This window comes from Leuresthes tenuis, unplaced genomic scaffold (genome assembly GCF_036924035.1).
Source record: "Leuresthes tenuis unplaced genomic scaffold, fLeuTen1.0.hap1 SCAF_12, whole genome shotgun sequence".
Classification (NCBI taxonomy): Eukaryota; Metazoa; Chordata; class Actinopteri; order Atheriniformes; family Atherinopsidae; genus Leuresthes; species Leuresthes tenuis.
The window spans coordinates 23,735,228-23,745,553 of NW_027325366.1; the positions used below are offsets into that span (position 1 = coordinate 23,735,228).

General features: G+C 39.5%; 1 protein-coding gene across 1 annotated transcript; it reads right to left on the reverse strand.

Moving 5' to 3' along the window:
* Window positions 1-3,025: 3,025 nt before the first annotated feature.
* desma (desmin a) lies at window positions 3,026-9,675 on the reverse strand. Its single transcript, XM_072397209.1, has 10 exons — window positions 8,985-9,675; window positions 7,213-7,273; window positions 6,971-7,066; window positions 6,026-6,187; window positions 5,809-5,934; window positions 5,523-5,633; window positions 5,237-5,346; window positions 5,097-5,149; window positions 4,438-4,529; window positions 3,026-3,752 (listed from the first exon to the last, which is right to left on the reverse strand). Exons 1-10 carry the CDS (start codon window positions 9,563-9,565, stop codon window positions 3,711-3,713), a joined length of 1,434 nt encoding a protein of 477 aa, XP_072253310.1. The 5' UTR covers window positions 9,566-9,675; the 3' UTR covers window positions 3,026-3,710.
* Window positions 9,676-10,326: the final 651 nt, after the last annotated feature.

Here is a 10,326-nt window from a genome sequence, read left to right on the forward strand (position 1 = left end):
CTTCATTGTCCAAGTTCCTTCATTGTCATTTCTGGGTACAACATAGATTACTGCGATGTCAAATATGAAACACTTAAAGTTACTCTCCCCACAAAACATGTGCACATTTTACATAACATGCACCAATCAGGGATCAAACTAGGTATGTTTTCAGTCCTGTAATGCTAACAGCATCTAGATACTACAGCAAAATACTCACCAGAGTTCAAAGTTGGAGTGAGATTAACAGGTTGCCATGGTACAGTATATCAATGGATATTAACCTATTATGAACTGGTATAGATGCTGGCAAATGAGTCACAGGAAAGTGCTGTATAGAAAGAGTAAGTAATTCAAAGATGGTGTCTATGAATGTGTTGTGAAAGGTATGAATATGCAGTGATATGTAACATTAGATATCATTGCATATATGATCAACATTCGTGTCAAGTTTGTTAATGTATGTTATTTGTGATGCAAAATATATGACTGCAAGTTTTCTGAAACATTATGGTTGATTATATTAATCAGTCATATAAAAATACATTCAAATGCACGTATTTCCAGAGAAATTTCCTGTAAATTTGTGGACTGTAATTTCACTCTTTTTATCTATTTATTTATCCTAAACCATTATTGACTTGACTAACACTGATTCAAATGAATATTCAGGAGATAAAGTATAATAAGATAGATACCTCAATGAAGATTTATTTTCCACTTGTCTCAAATGTCTTCAAGGTTTTCACAGTGAACACAGTGAAACATGTCATAACCTGTTTGAATTACAAACAATTACTGTGCAATTTTATAGCTTCATTGATATATCTCTCTGTTCCACTCTCATCCCCTACAGATTAATATTTTTTTTCAACGCACTAGGGCAAACATTTACAACCTGAGAACATCAGGCTTCTGGAGATAACGCAACTCATTGATAGAATGTTAATACATTGAAAGTTAGCTCAAGCTGAATAGAGTCACAAGAAGCTGACAACAACAGATTTTAACAGCTGCACTTGACATTTTTCATTATCTTAATACCATCATTATATTCATTACTTCCATTATCTTAGTTTTACTCACAAAGCAGACCTTTGTGCAATTTAACTTTTGCCTTACCACATCAGAGCAAAGCTAAAGGACAAACACAACAAGAGCAGCCAACACCTCAGATTGTTTCTCATATTATTGAGACTGCTCCCAAGTGGCAGCAAAATGCTATAACATGTAGATGGGCATTGGGGCGAGACCAACAGCGTGGAAAAGGTGATACCATCTTTGCCAGCATGAATACAAAGTTTTTCTGGTACTATTTCACTTTTTTTATGTGACTGGATTTACTTCAAGTAAAGCAGGTGTTTTATCCTACAAGAACAAATCTTGTGTCTCACCTGCTAGCTTGCCACCCGAGTGAGGCAGTGTCAGGTGTTCAATATCATCTGGATTCCTGGTATTCTGAAAAGTCAGCTAAAGCGACACTTGCTTCTAAGAATGCCATTACGAACAAGATAGCAAGGTTTATATGCTAGGGTATACAGCCCATTGGTATTGTTCCATGAGAGGACTTTCTTATGATGGAATTGAAGCAACAATATGCTTGACAGTTACATCCGGTTTGCGAAGGAGCTGAAAGAAGGGCGCACAGTTGTCTATTGTGGAAAACATCAGAAGCACATTGGGTGAAATTGACTTCTCCCATTAAGCTGTTGTTGCTTTCAGCACAGACAATGTGACTTAAAAGCATTGTGTGTGTGTGAGTGTAACGAGTAGGGGCATTTGATTACATTCACCTTTATTTCAAACTGGTTCGAATTAGATTTTTTTTTGTGAAAGTGACTGCCTTAATCTCACAGAGGACATGTAATGGTAGCAAAAATGCCCGAAATCGATAAATTGACCAGTGCTTTAAAGGAAGCCTAAGATTAATAAAGATTAGCATCAGAGATCCAATCATTTGGCTTTAGAGTGTATTATTTTTCTGCAGCAGTGCGTATCTGCAGATAAAGAACTACAAAAGACATACTAACATAACTTATGGACAAAGCAATAGGTTGACAAGTCCAGTTCATCTTCAAAGGACAGTAAATTTCAAGCAACATTTACATTGCAGGTTCATAAGCGCTGACCACATGCAATAACAAATGGTAAAAGCTGTGCTCTTAGATTGCAAAGCACAGATCTAATCAGGATATCAGATGTTTTTCATAGAAAAGCTTTCATCTTTGCCAACAGCCACATGTAAGAATAGATTACTGTGGTAATATGACTTAACTTAAAGAAACGAAACAAAAGAACTTGCTGCCCCTTGCTGATGACCTTCTCCGTAATGAGTGGGAAGCCGTTCCCTTTGTCAGACGCTGCAAAGAAACTGATAAGAACAGCAAGTTCAGAGCAATGTGCCTCCACTAATTACTGGAACAGCAATCATGTTCTGTCTTTTTGTGCTCTTTTATATTTACTGTGTAATTATTTCTCTCTAAATCTTCCTACTATGTCTTTTTCTACCCGAATAACCTTTTCATTACATTTTTCCCTCGTCACTTCTCTTGTTTTCTCCCTGTACCATGCTCTCTATCATGCTCTCTGTTGCATGCTCATTTATTGTCCATGTTTCTTTTCTGTTCTCTCCTCAACACCCCCACCCTTTCTTCTTCTCCGCTGACATTTTCACTCCAGTGGCTTCAAAAACAAATGGCACACATTGTATGTCTTGTTGCTCTTCTAATCTGTTTTCAGCTGAAAAACAATGCATGAACAGGGACAGCTCATTAACAAGATATTGTTCACTTTCCCCTGTACCAAGATCAGCTTATGTACTGATTATTTAAATGTCTATTCTGTGACAGTGATTTAAATGTTAACAAAAGATTGCTATATTTGGCTGGGAAAGCTAATAGAATTTGGGTTAATAAATGGAGACAATAAAGGCATGTATGCTACCTGAGGGAAACTAATGTATAAAGTGCAAGAACTATACAGTGCAATATATGGAAAAAGTTCAAATACAAATAGTTTGCAATCTTCATAAACGCTTCCAGTGATCTTGTAATAACAAAGGTCTTTATTTGAAATTATGTCACCGTGGAGCAGCATACCATGGTCACCCATACACATACAGTCAAACACCCTGCACACGCTAAAGAGCTCAAACTTCAAACATGACTGAGTTCCCTTTTCCTTCAGTCTTTGTGTTTTTAGTATTTTTTTAAATCCAACTTCCGACATTCCTTAAATCAGCAACACAAATACTCCATTTCAATCAGTCATATATATTTGCACATTTGCACCAACAAATCTAGGTATATGTGCAATGAAATTTACTGTCACGATTTTACTTTTTGACCATGGTATCTCAGGCTTAATAATTTCTCCAGAACTTTGCAAACTTCCCTCTTTATAACGGACCAATACAGCAATGTACGCCTTGTAAAATTCAGAATGCTCCTCTTGCATGCAAACTATACCAGTTTCTGATGCCTTTGGAAATGGAAAGTAACATGAATAAAGAACAAATTTCTGGATTTTTTATTCAAAACCAGGCAAAAGGCATTGTGTCTGCATTCATAATGTGATGTGAACAGAGGTCTGTATTCTCGTATATAAATGTTAGAGTGAACGCTCTATGTTCTGTCACCAAAAATGGGCTCAGCTTATACATTCTTAAGGTAGTGGTAGGAAATATTTTAGTTGTTTGTTCTATTTTTCCAAAGGTGTTTCATGTTGTCTCTTTACATGATGTCTTGCTGGTGCTGTGTGGATTCACTGACAACCTGAGGAGGAAAAGGGATAAAAAGATTGTTGTTATGAAGACAGTTTTACAATCAAATAAAGTGTAGGTAAAGTGTTTACAGAAAATTTGTGACCATATGAGCCTCAGTAAGTGCAGGTATTGCTTGGAGTGAAGTGCTGTGCAGGGACAGTGGAGCTACTTGCTTAGTGAAGCCACAGTTGGAGAGTGCTGCTGTTTCTATTAAGTGTCTGTTTGGAGTTTCTACAAACTACCAGATCTAAGAATTAACTAAGGGACGAGAGGCCAGAGAAGAGGCCCATGCTAACATATGCACTCAAATCATGTGTGAAAAAGAAATATAATCTTTAGAAACTAGAAAAAATATTCTTTCTAAATCTGGTAGTTTGCTTCAACCCACTGATGTGAGCAGATAATAAAAGGTAGCTGGGATAGTTGAACCAGACTTACACGTTGGGCACTAGCGCCCTGGCTCATGGAATACTTCATCTAGGTAAGAACATAATAAATCAAAATGATTTTGTCAGAAAAGTACAGTTAACTTACCAACTAATTTACAGTATGTGTGTTCCGATGGTTTGAGAAGCTGTGTGCAGAATTATTTGTATGTGAAAGACATGCTGACAAATGCATCTTCTTTTTAAGTGTGTTTTGTGTGTATGTGCGTGTGTGTGTGTGTGTGTATGTTGATGTGCATGAGTTCTAACCTCTCCATCCCTGGTCTCAATGGTCTTGATAAGAACAGTCTTCTTGGAGTGAACTTCTGATGAGCGCTGGTGCTGGGACTCTGGACTAGTCTCTGTAAGAGCACATTCAATTCATAAACCCATACATTCATTTTATCAATATCTACAGTTGAAGAAAGCTGATTTAGTCTTAAGAAACAAATGTTTTCTGACACTTTATGTTAAGATATATGAAAATGAAATCTAATTAGATAAATTAGTTGTAAGCTAAATGTGTATTTTGAACATTCCCTTTCCATTATTTCCATTATTTGGTTGTACAAGTTTGCCTGTAGCATCCCACCTTAAGAAACCAGTGAAGCAAAGGAAACTACTGGGATGGATTAGTTTCACATTTGGTCGGTCTGCCTATCAAATGAAGAGGCTAAGTTGTGTTTTTATAAATGTGTGGCTGTATCAAGGAAACTTGAGGTTTTTTGACATATCACATAACGCCACTCAGTGGTCAGAATGTGTCAGTGCAGATACTCTATATGTAATTCCCTCAAAATAGCCTCAACCTTATATAGTCACATGCTATAATTAGTCTTTTTGATCCCTCTTTTTGACTCTTCTGGAACGTAAAACAAATTTTGTTGGTATTTATATCTCAAAAGAATAATGTGTGATGTTCTTCCCACCTCTGAATCCAATGGAGGAATAGGCAGACTGGACAGGCATAGTGGTTGTGATCCTGGAGAAGGAAAACACAGAAAAATAAGCATAAACAAGCTGGTTCCAGTCATGTAATACGACGCTAACAGTGTTAACACAAACAAACCTGGTCTCCTCTCCCTCCAGCAGCTTGCGGTAGGTAGCAATTTCAATATCAAGGGCCATCTTCACATTAAGGAGGTCCTGGTACTCCCTCAAGTGGCGAGCCATGTCATCCTTTACATCAATACATAAAAAATTTGCTTGAAATAAAGTTTCCACAGACAAAATACATTCACTTCAAAACTGTTGATCTAAAATTATTTGACAAAAACATGGTTTGTAATTGTGAAATCCCAGATCCTCCGTCAGTGCTTCCTCTATTATCAAGTGTAAGAATGAAGCTTTATTACCTTCATCTTAGCAATATCTTCCTCCAGTCGGGCAATGGTATCCTGGTAACCAGAGGCCTCGCTGCCCATGCGATCCTCCATCTCTCTCATCTGGCGCAGCAGAGATTCATTCTACATGGAAACAGAGAGATAAGGTTAAGCATCAAAAGGGGGAGGTGAGGCCTGTGTGTCTTGAAAGTAAATGTGCTTATTAAGTAAGTGTTAGACGAGTATCAAATAGCCAAAAGTAATAATGCAATGTGGTAGATGAGTAATTGGAATAAAGTCAGACAGCAAAAATACTAACAGTGCCCTTGAGTGAATCAATCTCGCAGGTGAAGGACTGGATCTGGTGCCTGTACTCCATGCTCTCCTGCTTGGCCTGACGCAGGGAGTCATTGTTCTTGTTCACTGCCTGGTTCAGATCAGACACCTGTGAAGACAGCAGATGATGCTTTAAACTGTGCAACAGCTGTAGAAGGCTTTCTGTGCATGGGATTTAAGTCTGTCTGCCTCCATTCTACCTTAGATTTGTACCACTCCTCAGCCTCTGCAATGTTCTTTGCAGCGATGCCTTCGTACTGCATGCGGATGTCCCTCAGAGCTGCAGTGAGGTCAGGTTTGGACATGTCCATCTGGACCTGGATCTGAGTGTCCTGCATCTGGCTCTGCATCTCTCGGATCTCCTGCAAGGTGTCCAGAGAAAGAAGAGTTTTATTTCTAACAAAAAGCATCCCTTCAAAATGACAGAAAGGGTAGAAAGAACAAAAGGAGTGGGTGTTTAGAAAGAAATCATCAGAAAGGGATTTTCTCATTTGCATTTATAATCATCTTACTGACTAAACTGACAGTGGGTCTGAAATATCTGAAAGACTGAAATAAAACAGAGAAATACATTCTTTTTAAAAGGCTATATCTGTAGGTTTCAAGCAGTTCGTTGATGGATAGAGCAACATGCTAAATCATTTCAAATGTTCTGTATTTTGGATACAGAACGTTTGAAATGAATAAGCTTTGGCTGTTCTCAGCTGTCGTCAGGTCTAATCAAAAGATTAAAATAGCTTTGCATCTGTTCAGACACACCCTTTTCCTCTGTCACACAACAGCTGACATGCTCTCTTCAACCAATCGGCAGTTAAGCATTTCTGAGAGGTCAGAGTTGAAACAAAGAAGACAGAATGACAAGCAGGGACCTCAGAGGTCACTCAGCCATTTGATGTCTGCAAGTGAATGTGCACAAATATTTCTGTTGAATGTAATGCTTCTGCTCTGCAAAAACGTTGTGTAGTTTATTGCATTTTTAATACCAGTGGATGGTGTTCAGGTGTGAAATTTGTGATATTTTGAAGAGCTTCCCGTGTACAGATATTCAGATGTGATATTCCAACACACAGAGGACACTGAGGTGTTATATATGACGCATTACACATTGGTGATACACATAGAGGTTATTAAATAGGAATGCAAACCTCCTCATGGATTTTCTTCAGGAAGGCAATCTCCTCCTGCAGGCTCTCAATGCGCCGTTCCAGGTCCAGCCTGGCCAGAGTGGCACTGTCAACATCCTGAATTCAAACAGAAAACAAACACTATGATCACGACCACAGGCAAAGCTAAAAAAAGAGATTGAATCTGTTTATCTGTTTACTTCAAGCTTCGAGGACAAACAAACAGAAAGTCGTGATTTTTGGGGGGGGGGATTGAAACATACAGCTCTGAAGGCAGAGAGGTTGTTCTCCGCCTCTTCCTTCTGGTGAATCTCTTCTTGCAGTCTGTGAGAGTGATAGCAGAATATAAAGGGAATAAAACAGAGAGATAGAGAAAAGTCTTTAAAAAAAGTCTACAAAAGCTTTGTTTAAGAGCACCACTTGATAGATTAGCTACAATTTATCAATACTCTGGCCTTTCTGTTCTCTTTGCTGCCAGCACATTTATGACAGCTGAACTGAGTAGAAACTAACTCTATTCTATTTAAACACCATTTGTGTTGACACACACACATACACACCCCTGCACTTGCTCTTTTAGCCCTAAAGCTATGGTGCAGCTGCTGTCACACTGTGAGAGTCAGAAGGGTAACAGCAAGAGAGGATCAAGGCTCTGTCCTTGACTGGTGATGTTTCCATATATAGAATTTCACTATGCACTTTTAATAGCGGAAAACATTAGGAGTAAAAATCTACTTATGCTATTTATGCACAATACACGTAGACACCTGTGTAGAAAGAAAAGGTGTTGAAAATGCAAGGTTGGTCCTGTTTTTATAGATCTAAACATGTCACTTCATGAAAGCATTCAATAAAAACGCCTGTGTGTGTCCGTGTGCATTGTACAGGGCAGACTGGAAGCCTCTCTGTGTATTTTGATCTCAGGGAGTGCTGTAAGTGCTTTGGCATGGTTCACTCACCGCTTCAGGCAGCTGCTCGACAAGGGCTGATAAACAAGAAGTGAAGAGGAAAAGTTTGTGTGTGTGAACTGAAAGCTGATTGTGGGTTTTGTGTGTTTGAGTGGTTTTTAGATAAACACTCAAATGTAAGTGATAGTGCACGCTGCTGCAGTGACATTATTCTGAATTCATAGGGCTGACCTAGTGGCCACAAATAGACAGTTACGCCCACATTACAGCTCAGTATTTTTCACGCCGCATTTCTCTCTGCGGTGCTTACTGTCTGTCACACACAAACACACACACACGAACAATGTGTGGTGGACTGTCTTTTGAATTTTAGTTCCTTTTTTTCCCCTCATAGACTTTAAGTCACGCTCGCCGACAGACTGTGTGTGCACATCTGTTCATTGCCATCTGTCTGCTCCTCTTTCTGTCGAACTACTGAAACTTTATCTGTCTGTCTGTCTAAACTTCACTCATGTGAGTCTGCAGATCTGTCTGTCCATTTTCTGTAGGGATGTCTCTTGTGAACAAATTATAAAACACTTTTGTTTGAAGCTGCTGGACTGTAAAAAGTATGCCTGTTCTTAAATCCCTCCATTGTTACTTTGTTTTTTCCCTTTTCTCCAAAAGAAGGAGAAATCAATGAACTGTCTCTATTATTTATTTTTCCCTACTACTGATTTCAGCAGCTTCTTGTTTTCTCTTCCAGGACCAACTCATAATAATGCCACTTTAGTTTTCTCCTTTTGTTGACAGGTGGCTTTTGGGACCCTCCAAGGGGTGACAAAATAAAGCTTTAAGTTCACATGTTGGACTTTTTCAAAAAGAGTTTAAAAATTTGAATTTCTAACTTTTCATAAAACATGCATGTGTGAAATAATACAGCGTTTTAAAAGTAAAGGGAAATACTTCACTCTTCTTTAAAGGGTCACAAGCTTTAATAGTTGGGACTTTCCCGCTACTCTAACTGATTGTAAAAGTGCCAAAATGCATGTGCTTTCTCTGAACTCAAACTCTTACTTGGTTTTAGTAAGTCAAACTTAAAATATTTCAAACATAGTTTTGTTAACCCATCATCCATCCAAGCTTACCTAAGCTTAATCTTCTGCAGATCATCTGCCAGGTTGTCTCTCTCCACCTCCACTCGAGCACGTTGGTTGGAGAGGGCCTCAATCTGCCTCCTCAGCTCCCTCATCTCCTCCTCATAGAGATCGGCCACACGTCCTGGCCCCTCGCGGCCCCTCAGCTTCTCGATCTCCACCGTCAGCGCTGAGTTTTGCTGCTCCAGGAAGCGCACTTTCTCAATGTAGCTGGCAAAGCGGTCGTTGAGATGCTGAAGCTCAGCCTTCTCATTGGTCCTTGTGTTGAGGAAGTCTTGGTTCATGGCATCTGCGAGGTTGAAGTCGAGCTTCTCACCCCCAAAGGAGCGCATGGCTGTAGATGAGCCATACCCTGCTCCCCCAGCACCCGAGGACACTCTGAAGCTGGAATAAGAGGGAGCACCAGTGCTCTTGACCTCGTAGACTCTGGATGACGTACGGCTGGCGGTGGAGCTGCGGCCTCCTCCGAGAGAGGAGAACATGGATGACATTGGTGATGAACCAACGCCAGAGCCGAAGGTACGGCGGTACGAGGAAGCACTCTGGGCTGAGGATGAGTAGGACTTACTCATGGCTGGTTGATTGGTTGCTTGGCTTGTGAGTTTGAAGGAGTCGGTTGAGGTGCTGAGACCCAACTGTCCCACTGGGCAACTGGGAGTGAAAGTGAGTGAGGAAATGCCAGGCACTGAGAGCGACTATTTGTAGACCAACCACACCCACTCCTGCCCCCAGCTCCCCATCACCCCTCTGTCTACATCCACCCATGTCTGCTTACTCCCACTACTCCACCCCTTCATAACATACCAGTCATTTTCCTTTATTGATCGAATTTTCAATCAGATAAGAAGATTTTCCACATGGGTTAAGATTTCAAATATTCATAATTAATCCGATCATAAGTAAGCCAAGAATCCAAATTCTGTCTCATTCTTTGAAGAAGAACTTCAACGGTAAAAAGAAACGTGGGAATTTACTGAATATTTAAGCATAGTTGTGCCGATTATTGTGATCAATAATGCAAGTTGTAGATGTCTTTTTGAATAAAACATCTTCTTTTTAGTTTTTATGGCTTTATTTTTAAAACCCAATATTGATAAGCTAAGTAAAGTCCCATTTTTATTGACGTGACCATTCAGATTTTATTTGATATTCTTTAAAAAAAAAACACTGATCTGTTTGTTGTTGTCTGTTGCTAATTTTAGTTCAGTAACATTTTTTGTATTCAGTTCATTGCAGACTCTTGATATGCCGTCCATCTGGTTCTTCAGCCAATAATCTTGGCTCTTGACACTCTTTCCTTCGCATACCTCCCCTCCCCCCATGTCTCGCCTGT

Bases quoted from the DNA above. Each gene is read 5' to 3' on its own strand.
- desma (XM_072397209.1), bottom strand. From the start codon at position 9,565: ATGAGTAAGTCCTACTCATCCTCAGCCCAGAGTGCTTCCTCGTACCGC. The intron at 5,935-6,025 runs GTAGAATGGAGG...CTGTCTTCACAG, and splicing joins AGGAGTGGTACAAATCTAAG to GTGTCTGATCTGAACCAGGC. The intron at 5,634-5,808 runs GTTAGTATTTTT...GTTTCCATGTAG, and splicing joins TTGATTCACTCAAGGGCACT to AATGAATCTCTGCTGCGCCA.